This window comes from Fundulus heteroclitus, chromosome 3, assembly GCF_011125445.2.
Source record: "Fundulus heteroclitus isolate FHET01 chromosome 3, MU-UCD_Fhet_4.1, whole genome shotgun sequence".
In the NCBI taxonomy this organism is placed as follows: Eukaryota; Metazoa; Chordata; class Actinopteri; order Cyprinodontiformes; family Fundulidae; genus Fundulus; species Fundulus heteroclitus.
The window spans coordinates 44,987,535-45,010,003 of record NC_046363.1 but is presented as its reverse complement, the minus strand read 5'-3'; the positions used below and the strand labels follow the sequence as shown (position 1 = coordinate 45,010,003).

Genomic DNA, 22,469 nt, shown 5'->3' with positions numbered 1-22,469 from the left:
CATTATTTGTTATTTCATTTTAAACTTTATGTTTTTCAGCTACATCAATATGTCTGGCTGTGTTGCAGTAACAATTGCTGACTTATGCCAAAGAGAGCCCAACAGATTTACTTTCACAAGTGGAGCATTACTGCTTTTGCCATAGTGCTCCGCTTGATTTATATGCAAATAAACATTATTTTATTTTAATATTACTGGGACTATTTCAAGATCAATGGGCAAAAAACTGAAAGGTAAAATGGAGAGGAAGGAAGACAAAGAGATGAGACAAAACATTAAAAGAGAAAAATGTGACAAAAATAGAATAGAGGAAAAAAGGAGAACAATATAACATCCACTGAGTCTGCTTCTACACCTGCAGAGATATATATAAAAAGAATGGAACAACCAACCTATAAAGTATTACAGGTACAAACAACCAGTGCGTTGATACATCACTGATGAAGTATTTTTTTTATTATAAGATGTATAAAGTTACAGGTGGCTCGGGCATCTGGTCAGGATGCCTCCTGGACGCCTCCCTGGTGAGGTGTTCCGGGCACGTCCCACCGGGAGGAGGCCCAGGGGAAGACCCAGGACACGCTGGAGGGACTATGTCTCTCTGCTGGGAACGCCTTGGGATTCCTCCTGAGGAGCTGGCCCAAGTGGCTGGAGAGAGGGACGTCTGGGCCTCCCTACTGAAGCTGCTACCCCCGCCACCCGACCCCGGATAAGCGAAAGAAGACGGACGGACGATATAAAGTTACAGCCAAAGCTAATTAAAGGGTTTATCTGTATAGAAGTGAATCCTTAAGCACCTGGATTCAAGCACCTGTGTGATTGTCAGAGTGCGCTTGTGTATGTAAAGTTTATCCATAAGACAAATAGATTTTTAATTTCTAGTATTAACCTGGGGAGACTTTCATTGGTCAGCGCCATCTTGTATTTTGATCCTGAAGATGTTTTATTTCTGAGGTTATTTACTGCTCTGGTAAAGTTTAGGAGAAAATCCTGGGAATCCTGTTTTATTTGGTTAAAGTTTTCTACTCTTCCTCACGTTGCCTTCCTGCCCTCTGTCATTTTTTGGCTGTTTTTCCCAAAATGCATCAGTGTGATCTCTGAATGTTTCTGGGCGTTGGGTAGATTATACAGCTGAAAGACTGAGGAAATAAAGATGTGTTGATGTGATCATACTTACTTTCTGGAGCAGAAGAGACTGTAGCTCCTCTGAAGAAAAGAGAGAACAACATTTTGAAAGTTGTTAACTTTTAAAACATAATCTTAATTCTTCATAGCGCCAACAACAGTCCAACCTTTTGATCCTAAGCTGCTTCCTGTCAGCTTCTGTACCACATCCGTCCTCTTCATGTCCGTCAGAACCTCCCTGGCTACGTCCACAGACTCTTGGCCAAGTCTCTGTACCATCTGATCCACCAAGTCTGGTGGATCCAGTCCTCCTCCTCCCAGATCCAACAAACTTCTTCCAAACCAGGACCTGGACCTCCGCCTGCTGTTTAGGATGTCTGGGAGGCCTTTCTGGAAACATGTGAACTGCAGCAACCATTTAAATGTCCTGACATCCCAGGGGTCCAGGTCCCTCATCATCTTCCGGAGAGTACGTTTTAGAGCCACCTTTGCTGGCACCTGAAACATTTAAAAAACTTGTTGAGCAAATAATTTTTTTCTCAGGAGTGATAAGATAACTTTCTGTTTGCATGTTTTTTTTTTTAATTTGACTGAATTCCTCTGAGAAGAAATAAAGCAGGTAGTAGAATATCCCACTTACTCTGTTTAACACATCTGCTCTCAGATATTCATCAACGGACGCTTTTCCTGACAAAGAAAACAAAAACATTGTCTTCTGTAGGATTTAAATGAATTTTCATTACAGAATAACAGAAGAAAAACATGAAACATGAGTTAGAATTATTTAAACGACAGAGTAATAGTGTAGTATTTGATTCAACTGATCTGAAACAACGAGTCCGACTACAGGCAGGAGGTGGAACACCTGGAGAACCACAGAGGACTGTGGGAAGGAGCGCAACCTCCACCATGGACATGTAGACCTCCAGATGGAGGAAACGGTTCTCCAGCATCCTGAAGGACCCCCCGCCCACCCCTTACACACCGTTAGTCCTCCTTCCCTCTCACAGCAGGCTGTGAGTTATTCATTATTCCCTTTATGCTGCAAAATCACACAAAATAAGAGAATTTGATCAGAGCAGAGAAGCCTGAGGACCAGCTGGTCCTGGGGGAGAGCTTTCAGCCTGGACCTGGTGGTCCAGCCCTGTTTCTGTTGCCTAAATAGGCTCACCCCAAAGGAGCAACAGGGAGCACCACAATGTAGACCCACAGGGATTAATGAGCAGGCTGGGTGCCTTATGAGCCGTGTGGTGAGGGAGGGCAGGGGCCTGGAGATGGTGATGCTTCAAACAGCAGTTCAGTTGTGACAGAACAGGATACAGAGATAACATCTGGGAAATGAATGGCTGGTCAAGGAAACGGCAAACAGAAACACAGAGGTCCAGGAGAAATGGGAAACTGGTGTTTGACCTCGACCAGATAAACCCTGACGAGTAGTGAAGGTGAACTAGGAACATCTGATGAAGGTGGATAATAACTCAGGACCTTCAGGATAAGATGTTCTCCCATCCTAAGGAAGGCTGAGGTCCTTTTGCAACAAGCTACAGGAAGAACTCTACGGACGGCTCGTTGGTGAAGACAGAATACAGATTTAGATTTGTTTTATTTACCTTTGAGTCCTGAGCTGTTCTCCAGGAGCCTCTTTACCAGATCGCTCCTGTTAATGTCCCTTAAAAACTCAATGGAAACATCCAGAGACCGCAGACCAAACGTCTTCATCATCCTATTGACTGTAGCTGGGACAGGTTCCAAACTCAGAGAATGGTACGGGTCATAGTCAGAGGGGGATAGGATTGAGTCCAGATACATGTTGTAATCCTTAATCTCCTGTTGTTCCAAATCACTCAGGACGTCTGTGAGAAGCCGTTTGAAAGCTGCCATCAGAGCCACCTGAAATATCAACATATCATTCAGAAACGTTCTGATGGTTTTTATACAGATTCTTAAAATTTTGTCACTCTGCCACAAAATTCAGCAGATGTTCAAAGTTAATGTATTTCAGATGTATTTTTTCTTTGTTTGGCAAATTATAAACAAACTTTAGTCCCTTTTTAAGCTTCAGGGTCTCATTATTGCTAAAGACATCAACCTAATTGGAGTGAAATGAGAACCCTCACTTTGTGCACGACAGCAGAGTGTCGCTCATCCACTGAGAGTTTCTCTGAGGAAAACAACAAAGATATTAGTAATTAAAATCAAAAGGAGAAGGTCACATAATATATTAACATGTTCAATCTTTATCTTCTTACTTTCCTGCCTTTTGCTGCATGTTTCAATCCTCTGAAGCAGATCTGGCCTTTTTATCTCCATTAAAAATTTCTTGGTTGTCTCCACAGACTTCAGGCCGGTCTGCTGCACCATTTCAAACACAGGAACCTGCAGGTCTAACAATCTTTCTCCAATGTGAAGTTGACACTGAAAACGATCCTCAAAGGACAAAGTTTTTGTAAAAACCCAGTCGATGAATAAACGCTGCTCTCCTTCATTTAGACCACCGAGGGTTTCCAACAGCAGCTCTAAAACAGACTCCATGGCTTCTACCTGGTAATAAAAAGGAAATATTTAATGACCATCACGTTGTTTTACTCATTAAGTTGCAGGTTTTCACATTTGCTCTTGATCCATTTTTATGCTGATCTCAGGAGAGTCTACCCTGAACCTGAACCCTGAACCCTAGGCCTTCCTTCCTGGGTTGCTGGGAACATCAAGCCGGCTACAAAGACCCAACACCTGGTTCCTCTCCGCTCTGGGATCTTAGGATACAACCAGAAGGAAGAGATCTAGATCCTAATCTAACAAGAAGCTATTCCAATGTCTTTTAACCCTAAGGTGGACTTTTGAACAGAATCAAAACCTTAGAAATGTCAGATTCATGAATCTATCAAAAAAAAGAGATAAAAAGAGATAAATCTGAATTAAAAAAGAGCTGAAAGAAAAAGCTGTTCCCTCTCCCAGCGTGACAGTAATGATTAGTAAAAGATGAAAATCAATAAAATGCCAATAATATTTATGTCAAAGTATGTGGAGTTTGAACCCAAATTCAGCTGCACATAAGAGTTTCGTTTTAAAGAGTTCATTGAAGGTTGATGGATTGTGGAGGATGAGAACCAGAGTCTTAACTGAGCTGGGGCAGAAGGATGTAGATGGCGGGAGCTGAAGGACTGCGGGTGATGTAGACCCAGGGAGACGCTGAGAGCCAAGGAGCATACAGGGCAGGCGTGAGAGAGCTGAGGTCCAGGAGGAGCCGGAAGCTCAGCAGCAGAGCGGGTTCTGAGAACGCCGGGGTATGAGGTTAACTGGCAGCACAGTAGAGAGAGTTGTTGGAGCGCTGGAGTAGCAGCAGAACCAGCAGCACAGCAGAGAGAGAACATGCAGGCGGGCGTCGACGACGAGGGGAACTCTGGCAGGCAGACGTGAGAAGCACAAGGCAGGACGAGGTTTGGATGAAGACAATCCGGCGGGGAAGAGCAGACTGAGGGAGGTTTACGTAGAGGTGTTGGCAGGTGTACTAAGTCCGGGATAATTAGGAACGGCAGGTAGAACTAATGAGGAGGTGGAGTGAGAGCTGAGCTGCTTGAGAGGTGGAAAGAGCTGGTAAGTTCATGGGGAGACAGGCAGGCTAAAACTGCACCATGACAATTTATATAATTACCTATAAAATGTTCTTTCTGGTGAAGATATCATTTTTTGTTTAGGGACCAGAGGAATAAAATAAGTATATATTTAAAAGCGTACAGCTATTCATCATAATTAAACAAACATAAAAACTCTGAGTAAAATACAGAATACAGTTTCTACTTTTATCGGTCAGGTGAGAGAACCAGTTGTTGCTTCTATTGGGAAGGGTTACAGCGTACTTTCTAAACTATTAAATAAAGCTAATTATTCTAAAGACAGGTGGATTATTCACCAGCAGAAATCTTATCAAATTGCTGTAAATCTTCCCTGGAAACAGCAACATCAGCTTATACTGACTGTCAAGCAGGATAGTGGAGGAATGATGATGTGGGGTTGTTGTTCACAGCAATAAGCACCTAGCAGGGATTGAGTTGACAAAGAAATCCTCTGGATATCTTGCCTGAATTTTCCCATTGTGGGACAATAAAGGTATTTCTTATCTGAATAAAACAGCTGGTCCAAACGGTGAAGCAGTTGATTCACGTCTGTCTACGTTCCAAGGGTTTGATCAGGAGAACCGAATGAATGAGATCCAGATTTAAGAACCCTCCTCAATAGAGTGGCTGGAGCCAAATTCATCAGCTTCTCACTTTAAACAGCGTTCAGTCAGGCTGAGGTCTGGACTTTGACTGGGCCACTGCAACGTCTTGATTCTGGTCCTTTTCAGATATTCAGCTGTAAATCTGTTGCTCTGTTTAGGATAATTGTTCTGGTGATGAACTAAATTGGACGGAGATTCAGCTGTTGGACAGATGACTTCACCTTTGACTCTAGAGAATTAGAGAAGACAAGGCTCCAATCAATCCATTAAACCATCTCCTGCTCCTTCTCACCCATCCCTCAGAGGGACGAATCCTCCTTTTTCCAGTTGAGAACCATCGTATTAGAGTCTGATTCTCATCCCAGCTGTGGACCGTTCCAGTGGTCATGACTTCAGAACCACATGATCCCAAGGTTTCCTCACCATAAAACCTCTTCTCCATGTTCAGGTCTTAAGATCCTGTTCCCAAGCACCCTAAACAGAATCTGTGATGAGCTGTCCTGCTATAGTCCAACAGGAACTTGCTTTGGGTTTACGAGGACCACATAACTTTTAAAAGTACGAGAGCTAACCTTTTCTCCTGCAACACCCCAAAATAAAACCTTGGCACAGGTCTTATCAACTAAACTCTCTTGAAGTCCTCATCAATTCTGTAAAAGAAAATATCTGGTCCACAACCAGAACCAAAGCCACACTGCTCCTCCAGGACTAATAATTTAATGGTTGAAGTCTCATTTAGACAGAATTCTGCTAATGTGGCTGAAAATTTAGATCTCTTGATAACTTCAGCATGCTCTAAGATCCCTTATCTCAAGGGTTTGGGTCTCCTATCCCAGTCTGTATGGTCTGTAGTGTCGCCATTTTTAATTACAGTAGCCAATGGGGATAAACCTGTTAGCCTATGAATTTTCCCTATCTGTCTTCTATATTGAACAGTTCTAGCACTTTCCATCTCCCATACAGCTCCGATTCCACTCACCGTAGATCTTCTCCACCTGCCGTCACCAATCAACCTGGACTCAATTCACCTGTCAGTCAACCTACTTAAGGACTCCTCAGTCTGCCCTTCCCTGCTGGTTCGTCACCATCCTTTCCACGTCTGCTCACGCCTTTCATCTATCTCACAGCGCCCTTCGTCCCTCGTCGTCTTCCTCACCGCCTTCCTCCGCCTCAAGCCAGCTGCTCTTCCCTTCCTCATGTCTGCTTGCAGTCCTCCAGCTTCACCTGTGTCTGCCTGCCCTCGCCTCTCGCCTACCTGCCTGTGTTCCCTCACGTCCGCCGGCTCCAGCTGTCATCTCCACCTCGTTCAGTCTGGTACAGAACTCTGGTTCTTCTCAGCTGTACTACACAATCTTCAATAAAACTGTTAAAGGCGAAACTCTTTGTGTTGCTGAATTCGGACTCAATAACCAACCCTTAACACTGTAGTGTTAATTTTAGATTGTAAATAAGTGGCTTCTCGTTGAAAAACAGGACCAAAATAAATCTAACTCAACGAATTTACTACTGACTTCAAATAAAAAAACAAGGCCAAAGTTAGTAATAACGAATTTAATAACTGTGCTAAAGAGAATTTCGCACTAAGACTGTAGCTATGAGCTATTAGCAGTAGCTAATACATGGAGGACATGTTTACATTTTCACATTTGTGATTCTGTAGTAGTTATTATGCTGTTAAAAACAAGATAGTTTGTAGTTCATTTAGCGCACCACTACTTTAAAGGGTGTAAAACTTACTCCCTGGGGCTTTAAACTGCTTATATGATCTTTTTGCCAGCTTAATGAATGCAGCTTTATTTTGTAATAATGGAGTAAAATGAACACAATGTGTAATGTAGCATTTTTTCATGCTGAGCACATTTTAGACCTTTAAGCATTTGATGAAAGTTGCTGTGTTTCATGTCACAGATTACTCACTTTGTCGATCAGTCCAGGCCAAAGTTCTTCCAGAGAAAGTTTCTCTGAGGGGAAAAAGATTTGATGATAACTTGAATGTCAATATGAATGTCTGAACAATATAGTTTCTACAGAAGACTAACCACAGGTACATTAAAGCTTCCAGCTAAAACAAAGGAAGCAGCATTGGAGGTTGAAGCTGCTCCTCTTGGATCATTGAGGCCAGTTGGTGAGAAGGCGTGTCAACTGAATGTTAAATAACCAATAAGCTGCTGTTTTTCCATTTTAAGGGACCTGTTTTCTTTTAAATGTAAAGTTGAGGCGACGCTTGGAGCCCATTTAGTCAGAAACCCTGATGTTCAGATATGTGTGCTAATCCCACTCTGACAGTAATGCATCTGTTCTCAGATCCCACTGATCTAATTCTGCTAGTAAAGCTTTGTGAGCTTTTGAAATTAACTAATTGCTGTGTGCTTCTCTTTTTCTATGACTGCATGTCAGCAGACCTTAAACACCGACTGATTTTAGTCAGTTGGTTCTGTGTTGTCCAAACTGGAAAACATCTGATTTGGTCCATTTTTGGCAATAATGAATTTTATTCATAAATCTCATCTAGGTTTGTTGTAATCAGTGTTTCCAGTAAACATGAGGAAAAAAGGCTGAATATCAATACTGTGGAAGAGAAAAAGAGGCAAATGTGATGGAAAACAAAGCAGATTGCTTCTGACTATTTCCCTCCTGTGTCTTTTTAAGGAAGTAAAATGAAGAAGGAACCACCAGAAGGTCTGCAGAACTTCATCAACCCAGTTAGTGGAGAACAGGAGCTCCTGCTTCACCCAGAACACAATATTCCTGCAGGTTTAAGCCCACGCTGGCATGGACGAGACGTTGGAAATCAGTGCTCTGAATTACTGAGGAGTGTAGTTCAGCTTACCTTCAGCTCCATCGCTCTTCTCTGGCAGATACTCCAACAGATCGGTCTGGTTCATGTCTGTTAGAACCTGACTGGTCACCTCCAAACACCGCTGACCGTATGTGGCCAACATAAGATTCATTGTTGATCTACAGTCGGCCCATTGCAGATCGCTCCATGGGATCTCTGGTAATTTCTTCTGGAAGGATGTGAACTTTAAGAAGATCTTGAACTTTTCAAGGACTACAGGATTCAAATTAGTCAGTGTTTCCAAAAGCAGCTCCTTCACAGCTGCCATCGTTGCTGCCTGAAATAATAAGACGCCTGTTTAAGGAGAATTCATCCAGAATTACAGCTTAACATGTAATTGTTATGAGGACCTTTAAAAATGTGTGTGTTTCGGGGGGGGGGGGGGGGGGGGGGGGTTCGTAACTTTCTACTTCCGGTTCTCATCTGAGACTGGAGTCTTTTGATGATAATAACTTTCTCAGTAATGTATCTACATATTTACAATCTGTTAATTGTAATTACATTAATTATTCTGCACTAATTTATGCAAACCCAATGATAACTTTAAAGTTCTGAATTATTTACTATCATAGGATAATCTAAAGTCCACTGTCCTGTTTCACTAAAGCAGGAGTTTTCTCAGTTTGCTGCTCTGAAGCATCCAGGGTGTAACATGTGTTTCTGCTGCTGACGTCACTCTCTGCTCCCTGTGCTGCTCTGACAATCACTCCCTGACATCATGCACCTGTGACTCCTCTAACTAGTGGCGCTGCTGCACCTGTTGGCTGCTCTATATATTCCTGACTCCTCCAGTGTGAGAGGACCTTCCAGCGTTCCTTTATTGCCTTCCTGTGAGTGACTCACTAACCTGTCCACCTCCCTTACAGAGGTACAATCACCTCAAAGCAGGAGCTGTTGCTGCCCATCAACCTGGGGAGGGTTCAAAGGTCATCTACAACTCTCCGCCTCTCTGCCTGTTCGGACGCTTTTTTCTCTGCTCCCTGCTTGCTTGCATTTTCCTGCCTTTTACTTTTTATCTCCTTTTTATCTCTTAACCTAAACCACAGAAAGTTGGATTTAGTTATTTTATTTATTTTCTTTTACTTATTTTTTTATTTTGATTTTGAAAAGATGCCTTCCTTCACCACAATGGACTTTGACAAGCTTTTACAGAAGATAGCTGTTATGGAACTGAAAATCTGTCGACTCGAAGTGAATTATGATGTAAACGCCGTGCATGGAAATGAAACAACCCTGCCTGTGATTCCGAGCGGTGACCACCAGCCCAGCAACTCAGGGAACAAACAGTCCCCTGAGGAAAATGAGAATCCCTGGACCACTCTGGGTGCAAGACCAAAGGATCAACGAACCCCACACCTAGACAAAGAAAACTGGCCGAGACTACAGAGAGATGTCCCAGGACAAATGAAACAACAGCGGGCTGTTCTCAAAACAAATGATAGGAGTAAACCTGCTGGAAATGCTGGAATTCCATTACTAAACAGATTTGCTCCGCTCCAAAAAGTGACCCAGGAGGACAAAAATCAGAGGTATGTCATCGATTTTCGTTCTAAGACATCACAGAAAAGACATGCCACGGGGCCAAGGACCCTGATTTTATGCAATGGATCTGTAAGGGGGATTTTTCTTCTGTAACAAGAAAAACACTGAGGTGTTGATCTATAACGACGGGAGCTGTAGCCTGGTGTCTGATGTTTTAGACATTCTTCCAAGGGTCTTGGAAGAACGCCCGACCCTGGAAAAACTCATAATACAAGCTGTAGCCCTGGGTGACACCTTCGAGAGAAAATCAGAAGTATTGAAAGAGGACTACATTCGTCTGTTGAACTTAGTTGATGGCAAAAATGTCAAGGTGTTTATCAGCGGCCCTCGTGCCCCCGTTACTTGTGAAGACAAGATTTTTTCCAGAATTCTGATGCCAAACAAATGGCTGGAAAAAACATGCAAACAAACAACTGTAACCTTCATTGACAACTTTAACATCTTTTGGGAGAGGAGACATCTGTTCAGCAGAGATGGTTTCTCTCTAGATAGGTCAGGTGCAAAACGGCTGATTTCAAACATCTTCTATTCTGTGAACCATGCGTCATCAGCTTTGTTCCAAAACAAAGTTCATCCAGTGCCAAAACAAATGATAAGCCCAGTACAGCCCGAACAAGCCTAGATAAAGATGGCTAGAACGATGACACAGAAAGAGGCTACGTCAGAGCTACAGGAGGATTCATCCCAGATCTCAGCAGGACAAAGAGAGGACCAAGAACCTCCATCGTCACGAATACCAGTCCAGACTGGACCCGCCTCCCATTCTTTTACACAAAGCCCAGAAGTTCTTTTTCTGGAATTTTCTCACAACATGAACAAAGTATTTAAGATTGGCCTACAGATGACATCCTCTCCACATAGCCATTCTGCTGTGAATAAACCAGGATTTTCCAAAGGCCTCAGAGCCTCAGATCCTCCTCCTCTACGTATCATAGAACACTCTGGTGCTGAGCAACTCAAAATTACTTCGCTGTGATACAGATTGGGCCCTGGCCACACGTTTATCAGACATGACAGTTCCCAGCATCAGCCTGGGCCTTTTGCCGGAGATTATGGAATATCTGTGATAATACGTGGCAGAAATAAGAAAAACAAAAGGATAAACAGAAACAAATACTTAAAAGTCATAAACTGTCAGATGCAACCTGTCACAGAGACACTATCAACTACTAAGTCATATAAACAAGGTTTACTAAACACATCTCTGTCAGGAAAATCCCTTTTAATTAATGACTTCATTACTGACAATAATCTTGATGTAATGTTTTTAACAGAAACATGGCTGCATGAATTTAGTGAAGCAGCTATGGAGTTGACACCTCCAAACTACAATTTCCTTTGTGAGAGCAGACAGCAAAGGAAAGGTGGAGGAGTGGCAACATTGTTTAATGACTCATTAAAGTGTAAAAAGGTGTTTTTGGGAAAATTCGACTCTTTTTCGAACATTTGGCTCTCCACGTAAAGGGCCCGGTACGAACTATGTTTCTGAATGTTTACAGGCCTCCTAAGTCCACATCAAACTTTTTTAAGGATTTTAGTGATCTCCTGTCTGTGATATGTGTTGACTATGACTTTAATTATTGTGGGAGACTTCAACTTTCACGTTGACAACCCTGAAGACAGAAGTGCAAAAGAACTGTGTGACAGTAGAAACTTTAATTTAACTCAGCATGTTAAACAGCCAACACACAAACAGGGACACATATTAGACTTAATCATCACTAAGGGTCTAAAGATTTCTAACGTCAATGTAACTGATGTTAACCTATCTGATCACTTTTCTGTTACCTTTGAAAGCATAATTACCAGTGACTCATTTAGCCAAAGGGACATCGTAAGAAAACGCACCTTTAAGGACAATGCCACTCTGATACTTCAACCTTGGGCTGCAACTCAGTAGATGAGCTAGTAGATAACTTTCAGTCTAAAGTCTCAGACATCATTGCTCCAGTTAAAGTGAAAGTTGTTTCCGGGAAGAAAAAATCTCCTTGGAGAAATGCTCCAGCAGTTAGAGGTGCAAAAAGGGAGTGTCAAAAAGCTGAACGCAGGTGGAGAAAGAACAGACTCCAGGTTCACTATGAAATCTATAAAGAGAGACTTAACAGATATAACTTACAACTGAAAAATGCAAGAGAATCTTTCTTCTCAGAGATCATCAAGAAAAACATTAATAATGCTTGTGTCTTATTTTCCACAGTCGACAGGTTAACAAATCCTCCTGTGTCCGTGGCTTCAGAACTCCACTCCACCAGGGCCTGCAATGAATTTGCTAACTTCTTTACTGAGAAAATCCTAAAACTTAGAGGATCACTTTGCACTACCATATCAACACCAGAACCAATGCCGTATTCAGCTGGAACTACTTCTGACAAAATGTCCCAATTCAGCCAAATAAACTACAAAAGCTTAGAGCAGATCACTCAGCAGCTAAGTTCCTCCTCCTGCTGTCTTGATGTTCTACCCACAGCTTTCCTTAAGAAAGTTTTACCTGGCATAGCGTCTGATTTGACCCAGATAATAAACACGTCCCTTCTGTCAGGTGTTTTCCTCCAGTCCCTAAAAACAGCAATTATCAATCCACTGCTGAAAAAGAACAATTTAGACAAACTTCTACTCCAGAACTACAGGCCCATCTCAAACCTCCCCTTTATCAGTAAGATTATTGAAAAAGCTGTATTTCAACAATTAAACACCTTCTTAACTACGACCAGCCGCTTTGACGTTTTCCAACCAGGTTTCCGTGCTCACCACAGTACAGAGACCGCCCTTATCAAGGTGTTTAATGACATCCATATAAATACAGACTGTGGAAGAAACACCGTGTTGGTTCTATTGGACCTCAGTGCAGCATTGATACTGTGGATCACTCCATCCTGTTAGAGCGCCTGGAGAACTGGGTCGGCCTCTCTGCTAAAGCTCTCCACTGGTTTAAATCATACTTAAAGGACTTTTAGTGTCAGTAGGTAACTTTACATCAAAGATGACAAAAATCACATGTGGGGTTCCCCAAGGGTCCATCCTGGGTCCCCTCCTTTTCAATATCTACATGCTCCTCTAGCTCAGATAATAAGAAACAACAACATCAGCTACCATAACTATGCAGACGACACACAGCTCTACATCACCATGTCACCAGGTGACTATGAACCAGTTCAGGCACTGAGTAAATGCCTAGAAGAAATCAATACGTGGATGTGCCAAAATTTTCTTCAATTGAATAAAAACAAAACTAAAGTAATAATCTTTGGACCAATAGAGGAGAGATCAAAAGTTAGCACACAGCTTCAGCTGCTTCAACTAGGAACCACTGATCAGGCCTGAAATCTGGGAGTAGTGATGGACTCAGACCTGAACCTCCAAAAGCATCTAAAGACAGTTACAAGGTCGGTTTTCTATCACCTGAGGAACATTTCCAGGATTAAAGGACTGATGTCTCAGCAGGATCTGGAAAAACTAATCAATGCGTTTATATTTAGTAGAATTGATCACTGCAACGGTGTTTTTACAGGTCTGCCTAAAAAGTGGATCAGACAGCTGCAGCTGATCCAGAACGCTGCTGCCTGCGTCCTCACTATGACTAAGAAAGTAGAGCACATCACCCCAGTTCTAAAGTCCTTACACTGGCTCCCTGTATCTCAGAGAATAGACTTTAAAATACTTCTGTTAGTCTATAAATCCCTGAATGGCTTAGCACCTAAATACATCACAGACCTGTTATCAGGGCATCAACCCTCCAGACCACTCAGGTCTTCTGGCTCCAGCCTGCTCTGCAGAACCAGAACCAGAACCAGACATGGAGAAGCAGCATTTAGTTCCTATGCTCCACTTATCTGGAACAAACTTCCAGAAAACTGTAAAAGTGCGGAAAGCCTGAGTTTTTAAACACATTTGTTTAAAATTGCCTTTGAATGTTCCAGTTAAACTGTTTTACTGTTCTTAATGTTCTTTTTTTGTTTCTACATTCTATTCCTACTTGCTTTTATTCCTATATTTTAATCATGTAAAGCACTTTGCATTGTCTCTGTACTGAATTGTGCTATATAAATAAATCTGCCTTGCTTTGCCCTGCCTACAAACCATTTTAGGCCGTCATCCTGCAGAGAGAAACATTACTCCCAGGATGAGAACGTCTCAACAGCTTCCACCCTTCCAGGATGGACGTCCAAGAGGTTCAGCCCAAGATCAGAGTGGGAAGCTCAGAGAAATGATTATTAACCAGGAGCTCCACCTTAGACTCTACAGTACTCAGGTAGCAGGTTAAAGGTCAAAGGTCATGACCCTGAACCAGTCTGGCTGCTTGGAAGGGTTGAAGGAGAAAGTCTCTTCTCTCCAGAACCAAGATGGCAGCAGGACTGAGGTCAGCAGAGCTGCACCTGGAGGAAGGACCAGACTTCTGGGACAACGGAGGAGACCAGAGTTCTGGAGATGTTTGTCTAAAATGCTCATCAGCACCATGTTGAAAGAAAACCAAACAGAGAATATCAGCAGAAATCCTCATACTGTCAAGCATGGTGGTGGTTGGGTGGGTGATGATCCTGGTTTGTTTTTCTGACATGGTCACCCTGCAGTTATCAGGTCGTTCATCAGCTGAGCTGTAGAGGGACTAATTTCTGCAAACCTAAATGACCTGAAGCAACGCTGGAAAGAAACGTGGGTCCTCCTCCAGTGATGTCAGAGACTGATCCCCGCATAGAGTTAATGCTGCTACAGAGTTCTACAAGTGGCTGGAACATGGGGGGGGGGGGGGGGGGGGGGGGGTGTGTGTGCTTACATTTCCATAACTCAACAAAGTGAGTCCAGATCATATTAAGTTTTACTCAGATGTTTCACAGTCCTAAGTCTGACCCATGAAATGGAGAATAGAAACAAGCAGCATTCTGAGGTCAAGGAGACTCAGAGACTTTACTCACTTTGTGGAGCAGCGCTGGCAGATGATCATCAGGGTTTTCTGAGTGGAAGATAATTAAAGCAGCTTAAAGAACCACAATATAAAGAGATCCACATTAAAATATGCATCAACCTGAGCTAACAAACAGAACATGTGAGACCTTTAATTGCTACTGTCTTATTTTATTTCCAGTTGATTTATTTAATTAATTGGTTTTGACCCAGATTGATTATTTCATCTAAAAAGGCTAGAATCTGTTTTAACATGTTGTAGTTCTGTATCTGTCTTTAGATCAGGGCATTCTTAAATATCTGACCTTGTCTCAATGACATTTACCTGAATAAATAAGGTGAAATTTGGGGGGAAAAAACTCACTAAAAGGAGATCTCATGATGCATAGGTTTTGTTCTTATTCTCTTACTTTTGTTTCTTGACCTGTGATCCCAAAGCCTTTGGACCAGATGTGTTTCGTTAATGGCTGTTAAAATCCTTTCAGTAACGTCCACAGCTAGTTTTCCCTCACGCTGCAACAATGAGACTGCTAAGATCTCCGGCTCAGTCTTCACAGCAGACGGTGGCAAAGGTTCTCCTTTTAGATCTGTGATACAGCTAGGACTTAAGGAACGTTCTCGGTCCAGGTACTGCTTCCAGAATTGACTTAAACTGTCTTCGCTCAGAGCGGACAGCGTCTCCAGCAGCAGCTCCAACACAGACTCCATCTCTCCCACCTGGTCAATTCACAGAAGAGTTAATTAAACAGAAGCAAATCTTTTAGAAATATAAATCAGGCATCAAACTATCAACTGTAGAACATAAATACTGTGTAACATATCAAATGAGTCGACCTTAAATATCTGTGCATGTGTGAATTTGTGTATTTAACAAAACGTCTATTTTAGTTTTCTGAACAGAAGTATTTTTGTTTTTACATCTTCCAGTGTTATAATACACTATATAGCTAAAAGTATTTACTCCCTCATCCAAATCATGGAAATCAGGTGTTCCATCACTTCCATGGGTCTAGGTGACTAAAATTAAGCTGCTAGGCCTGCAGACTGTTTCTACAGACATCTGTGAAACAGCGAGTCGCTCTCAGGAGCTCAGAGAACTCCAGCCTGGTTCTGTGAGAAGATGAAACCTAAACAAGGAAGTCCAGTCAGGAAATGTCCTCGCTCCTAAATATTCTCCAGTCAGTGGTCAGTGGTTTTAGAATGAAGTGGAGCTATTGGCAATGACAGCAACTCAGCTATGAAGCAGTAGACCAATTAAACTGAAGGAGAGGGGCAGTGGATGCTGAGGCATGTGGTGCACAGAGGTCACCACCTTTCTGCAGAGAGCTTCATAGAATGGGTTCCTGTCGTAATCACTAGTGTGCAAATTTAACAGAAGCCACTGCTGTGGGCTTTTATACTTATAATTTTAATACTAAAAACAGTGTAAACCCAGTGAAAACAAAACAGGTTAATTTCTGTTTATATTCATTTTGATTAATGCATGTATTTCATTTTGAAAAACATTTATTTTGAATAGAGGAAACATTGACCTGCTTTTACTTTTACTTCCTGTCTTTTGGTCCACCCATGCATGTGTGCACCAGGCTCTCCTTTTCTCTAAAGATTATTACATGTATTAGTTCCCTTCTCACATCTTAATCATGGTTATTTACTCTGATATAAGGCAAGTTTATTTGTAGCACATTTCAGTAACAAGACAATTCAAAGTGCTGAACATGAACAGAATGTTAGACAAGAAAACATTACAGAGGAAAGCACATAGCAGTGGAATAGAAGCAGTAGGTCAAGACAAAAGACAAGCTGGACTACAAACTAAAACATTAACATTTAAAAGCAACTCTAAACAGGTTTTTAACTTTGATCTAAATATAAATATGCTTAGAGCCTTTTTGAAGGAGTTTTTGAGTTTTGTCACATTTTCAAACTTTGTCAATCCTTATAAGCTTCTGACTTTTGTATCTGCTTATATTTCTGTTTAATCCTGGATTTATGATTACTGATACATTTTTATTTACACAAAAACCTAGTCTCTTGGAGTTTTCCTTTTGGTAAGTGTCCCTCCATCCTTTAACACATTTTTGTTTCCAGACCGGTTTTAAAGATTATGAGATTACAGATGCTGGAGCTGCAGAAAGCAGTTACTGGGAAACAACAGATAATGCTGAAGACGTCACATGTTTTTTTTGGGGAAAAAAAGAAAAAAGAAGACGTCACATGTAGCACAGTTAAACAAATGGACGGGTACCTCGGGGAAGAATGGACACATGGATAAAGTGGAGTAGAAGTTATTTCACAGTCTAACAGTGACATGTCTCCCAAAGACAACATGAGTGAAGTTGGCCCCCATAACTTCTTCCAATCTAACAAAATTGGTGTCAATAAATTCTGCTACATTTATGCTGGTCTGTACAGCAAAAAAGGGCTGAGCAGATCATCTGCACTGCAGTCAGTTAAACTAAAGCTGTGAATGACACGTTTTGCGCGGAACGAGTCGTAGAGCGGGGGGGGGGGGGGGGGGGGGTTATCCATGTGTTTTTTCCCTGCCATTCACGCACGCGCGAAAGCAACAACAAAAAACGCGTGCTAACGTCACATAAACATGCAAGCACGAGTTAGTTTTTTTTTTTTTTATGTTGGCGAGGCGGTATCGTGAGATAGCGCTGCGTGAAACCCTGTATATATATATATATATATATATATATACATATGTGTGTGTGTGTGTGTGTGTGTGTGTTTATGACATTCTGAAGGGATGCAGGATGCAGCACAGAGACCAAAGCTAAGCCTGAAGGAGCAGCAGAGGTCCATAGCAGAGACTGGTGGATTTGTCTATAGATCCACAATAAGCCGTACCCTCCACAGAGCTGGGCTTCATGGAGGCGAGGCCAGAAAAAGTGATTACTGAGTGTTAAGAAGAAGAAGACACACTTTAAGTTTTTCAAAAGGAAAATGCGGTATGGCCCAAACCAGTGTTGTAGTACTCGAGTCCGAGACTCGAACTCGAGTCCGAGTCTTTAGCTAAATTTAGAGACTCGTGACTTGACTTGGACTTGAGCACTGATGACTCGAACTTGGACTCGGACTCCCACATTCAGATCATTCTGACTCGGAAATTGAGAAAAAGACTCGACTTTTTTTATATCATTAGGCTATAATTTTAATATGTCATTAGAATATTATTTGGTGTATGATTTTAATATCTAAATTATTAGTGCAATGTGGTGGAGTGTGGATTTTTTTTAGTTTAAAAACATGTAGGCTATGCATACTTTAGTGCGGAACTTGGACTCGACTTGATTAATAAGGACTCGACTCGGATCAGTAGTGATTTGACTCGGACTCGACTCAGATTTTTTTTAATGACTTGGACTTGACTCGCACTTGAACACTGCAGACTCGAACCTGGACTCGGACTCGAGGCATAGTGACTTGACTACAACACTGGCCCAAACCCAACACATCACTCCATGAAAAACATCCCACAGTGAACCACGGTGGTAGCAGCAACGGACTGAGAGGAAAACATCAGTTTATCTAATAGTTTGTACTCAATATTTCTTTGTGGGATTGTTTTTTTTATCTTTCTTTTACAACTGAAAGGTGTCATCATTGGCTAAATGGGCATCACTTACTTTCTGCACTAAAGGTGAGTTCTCTGAAAAATAAATGAGATTAAAACATTTTAGATACTCTGAAAATGTCTGAATCGCCAGATAAATGGGTGATTTTCCCACATTTCTTTCATGCTGTCGCACCTCTGACTCCTGCTAATCTCTCCACCAGATCAAGATGCCCCATTCTCAGTAAAATCTTCTTGGTTTCCTCCACATACGCTCTCCTGTGCATCTTAATCATCAGCTCCACCACCAACAATTAAACACCTTCTTAACAACGACCAGCCGCTTTGACATTTTCCAGTCTGGCTTCCTCACCACAGTACAGAGACCGCCCTGATCAAGGTGTTTAATGACATCCATATAAATACAGACTGTGGAAGAACCACCGTGCTGGTTCTATTGGACCTCAGTGCAGCATTTGATACTGTTGATCACTCCATTCTGTTAGAGCGCCTGGAAAACTGGGTCGGCCTCTCTGGTACAGCTCTCCACTGGTTTAAATACTACTTAAAAGACAGGGACTTTTTTGTGTCAGTAGGTAACTTTACATCAGAGATGACAAAAATCACATGTGGGGTTTCCCAAGGGTCCATCCTGGGTCCCCTCCTTTTCAATATCTACATGCTCCCTCTTGCTCAGATAATAAGAAATAACAACATAACTATGCAGACGACACACAGCTCTACATCACCATGTCACCAGGTGACTATGAACCAGTTCAGGCACTGAGTAAATGCCTAGAAGAAATCAATGCATGGATGTGCCAAAATTTTCTCCAATTGAATAAAAACAAAACTGAAGTAATAATATTTGGACCAATAGAGGAAAGATCAAAAGTTAGCACACAGCTCCAGCTGCTTCAGCTAAAAACCACTAATCAGGCCTGAAATTTGGGAGTAGTGATGGACTCAGACCTGAACCTTCAAAAGCATCTAAAGACAATTACAAGCTCGGCTTTCTATCACCTGAGGAACATTTCCAGGATTAAAGGACTGATGTCTCAGCAGGATCTGGAAAAACTAATCCATGCGTTTATATTTAGTAGAATTGATTACTGCAACGGTGTTTTCACAGGACTTCCTAAAAAGTGGATCAGAACGCTGCAGCTGATCCAGAACGCTGCTGCCCGCGTCCTCACTAAGACTAAGAAAGTAGAGCACGTAACCCCAGTTCTAAAGTCCTCACTAAGACTAAGAACGTAGAGAACATGGACCCGGTTCTGAAGTCCTTCCATGGCTCCCTGGATCTCAGAGAATATACTTTAAAATCCTTCTGTTAGTCTATAAATCCCTGAATTAGCACCTAAATCCATCACAGACTTGTTATCAGTGTATCAATCCCCAAGACCACTCAGGTATTCTGGCTCCAGCCTGCTCTGCAGAACCAGAACCAGAACCAAAAAAGGAGAAGCAGCATTTAGTTCCTATGCTCCACTTATCTGGAACAAACTTCCAGAAAACTAAAACTAAAAATGCTGAAAGCCTAAGTTCCTTTAAATCAAGACTAAAAACTAATTTGTTTAGGACTGCCTTCGACTGCACTAGTTAAACAGTTGAATGCAAATTTATTATTATTTTTTATTTTTTTATTTTTTTTATATATATAAATATAATCCAACTGCTTTTTCCTAGTTACTTTTTTTCTGCTTTATTTCCTGTATTTTAATCATGTAAAGCACTTTGCATTGTCTGTGTACTGAATTGTGCTATATAAATAAATTCGCCTTGCCTTGCCTTGCCTTACCACATCCTCTGTATTTGCTGCTTCCAGCTTGCTCCTTGAGATGGGAAGGAAAGATGGTTCTGCTGGAATGAACGGCTTGATGTAACTGAAGTATCCTGAACTCAGCTGATCCAGTGTTCCAACAATAGGCTTTTTGGTAATTTCTGCCTGGAAAAATAAAATAGAAGATGGTGTACTTACTCGGGACAGGAAGCTGCAAAATCACCTGCCTCAGGTGTAAGACCAAAGTTTGTTAGGATTTTCTCTCATTAACAAAATGTCTCTGTAGAACGATGGACTTCACATAATCCTGCAGGCTCCAGAGCACACGAGTGTTTTACTTTGTCACATGGAGCCAGACTGGCTCTGGTAGCTCTTTTCGTCTAAAAAGCTGCATTTTGCATTTATTCTGGTTATCTTTATCTTAAATGTTACTGGTACCACAAAATAGAAAAGAATCCTTCCCCTTTAGATGTTCAACCTTCATTAGGTGCCTTCAAGCTTATCTTCAGTCCTTCAGGCTGCTCAAAGTGATCAGACCTGCTGCTGGGGGGCTTTGCTGTTTCTGTGCTCCACTCTGAACATGAACATATGGAGCTCAGAAAGAAGATTATCTGTGTTACAGTTAAAGTGTCCATGTTCCAGTGACCACAGCTGGAAACATGATTAAAAATAAAGGTTTCTTTATAGACAGTCTCCCAGGACATGGACCTGAGGGTCTCATGGTAAAAGACCTGGAAGGGCTTCACTAAGAAGAAAAGACTGACTGAAAAGACCTAAAAGCTCCAGAGATTCTGGCAGAACATTCCTTGGACTGACACAAAACTGGAGCTTTATGGGCCATTTATTCAAGGAAAAGAACATGGTACCAACTGTTGAATCTGGAGGGACTTTGGGTTTGTTCAGGGACTTCTTTACTCCATCAGAGGAAACATGGAATTTTTAATGGGTTGGTAGAGACCACCAAGGCATCATGTCCTGAAACATGCTGGCTGGTTTCAGAAAGCTCAGCCTCATTGACCAGGTATGGGTTCTCCAGCAGGATAATGACCCAAAACATTCAGCTAAAAGCTCTTAGCTATATTCCAACAAAACAAAATAGGGAACATTTGAGTATTTATAAAAGGTCCCTCAGTCAGATCTTAAACTTACTGAACATTTCTAAAAGGTTCTGGAGGAATGACCCAAACATCCTGTTGGGATCAACATTAAAATCAAATGACCAGCACGTCCACGGACTGAAACTCTTACAGGTTCTAAATGTTAGTATAAAATATTTAAGCGCAAATAACTAGAAACAGATGAAGGGAAACTCTCAGAGTTTAAGGCGACGTTTTACCTTCGATTCGCTGGTTTTCACCGAGGATTCTCCAACATTACTGCCTTGAACTCCTCCAGATGCTTCAGGAGGATCCATCTTTAAGTGTTACAAGTTCACCTCTACTGAGACTAAAACGTTTTACTAAACCGTTACGGAGAAGCAAAGGAAGTCGCTGTTTGTCAAAGAACCAGGAAATGACCATGTATGGTGTGCATGCAGGGTTTGCAGATCTGACTGACAGTTTCCAGCCCAACCACAACGTGAAACTTGCTCACCTAAAAAAAACAAAATCAAATCTCAACCTGCCTTGAAGTTGTGTTAAAAATGTAGAACTATTACACATAATAAAGAACACCATTAGCACACAGCTGCACTAAAGCATTGCTCATACAGTCTCCCCACAAAATATGCAATCAGGCAACCAAATAACCTCCAAAGATTCCTTTCCCAATCATGTCATCATAGCAAAAATAAAAGTTATCAGCAGCCTACCAACACGAGTTGTAAATGTAATGTAATATAAAATGTATTGTCAAAAAGGAAAGTTTTAAGCCTAGTCTTAAAATAAACAGACAGACAACCCAGCCTTTATTTTGTTAAGCTCTGACTTGATGTGGAGAGGCAGCATCATGCGGAAGGAGGAAATACAGAAACTATTCAGAATGCTAAAAAAGTGGATAGGCCTGCTCCCAAAGGATGAGTCAAAACACGTTGCAAGTATTGGAACACAGACATTCGAGCTCCACTTCATCATAAAACAGTGGAGGAAACGAGCATAAACCTCTTTAACAACAATTCAATTATTAGCATGTAGAAAAGATAAACTTCACCATCCCCCATTGAGGGAAATTAATTAGTTTCAGCGGCCAGACGGGTTCAATGCGGCTTTAGTAACGTAATTGTATTAAGGATAAACAAATAATAGGAGAAATATTGAATGAACATGAATAAAAGTGGAGAAATTCATAAAGACTTTATATAAAAAAGGAGAGAAAGTATTTTCTGTTTTTCATGATAATGTCAGTAGCTTAAATGCTCGTCTAGAAATTCGCTTGTGTGATGCCATCTCTTCGCTTTTGATGCTTCTCTTTTGGCTGGTGCGTAAAAGCACCAAGACGCGCAGAGAAAAAGACGCATTCATCTGCGGCAACACGCTTCAAGTTCGTATAATTGTCGCCGTGA

General features: G+C 41.6%; 2 protein-coding genes across 2 annotated transcripts in view; one reads left to right on the top strand and one right to left on the bottom strand.

The window, feature by feature from the left end:
- Nucleotides 1-22,469, bottom strand: part of LOC105924485 — a 252,954-nt gene that overhangs the window by 169,942 nt on the left and 60,543 nt on the right. Inside the window, exons 9-10 of the mRNA XM_036135517.1 lie at nucleotides 1,766-1,812; nucleotides 1,550-1,623 (exon numbers count right to left, since the gene is read on the bottom strand). Coding sequence (XP_035991410.1) covers nucleotides 1,550-1,623; nucleotides 1,766-1,812 — 121 coding nt within the window. The remainder of the gene's footprint in view (nucleotides 1-1,549; nucleotides 1,624-1,765; nucleotides 1,813-22,469) is intronic.
- The window catches only part of LOC118562707, a 275,945-nt gene that overhangs the window by 234,293 nt on the left and 19,183 nt on the right, over nucleotides 1-22,469 (top strand). The gene's annotated exons all lie outside the window — the stretch shown is intronic.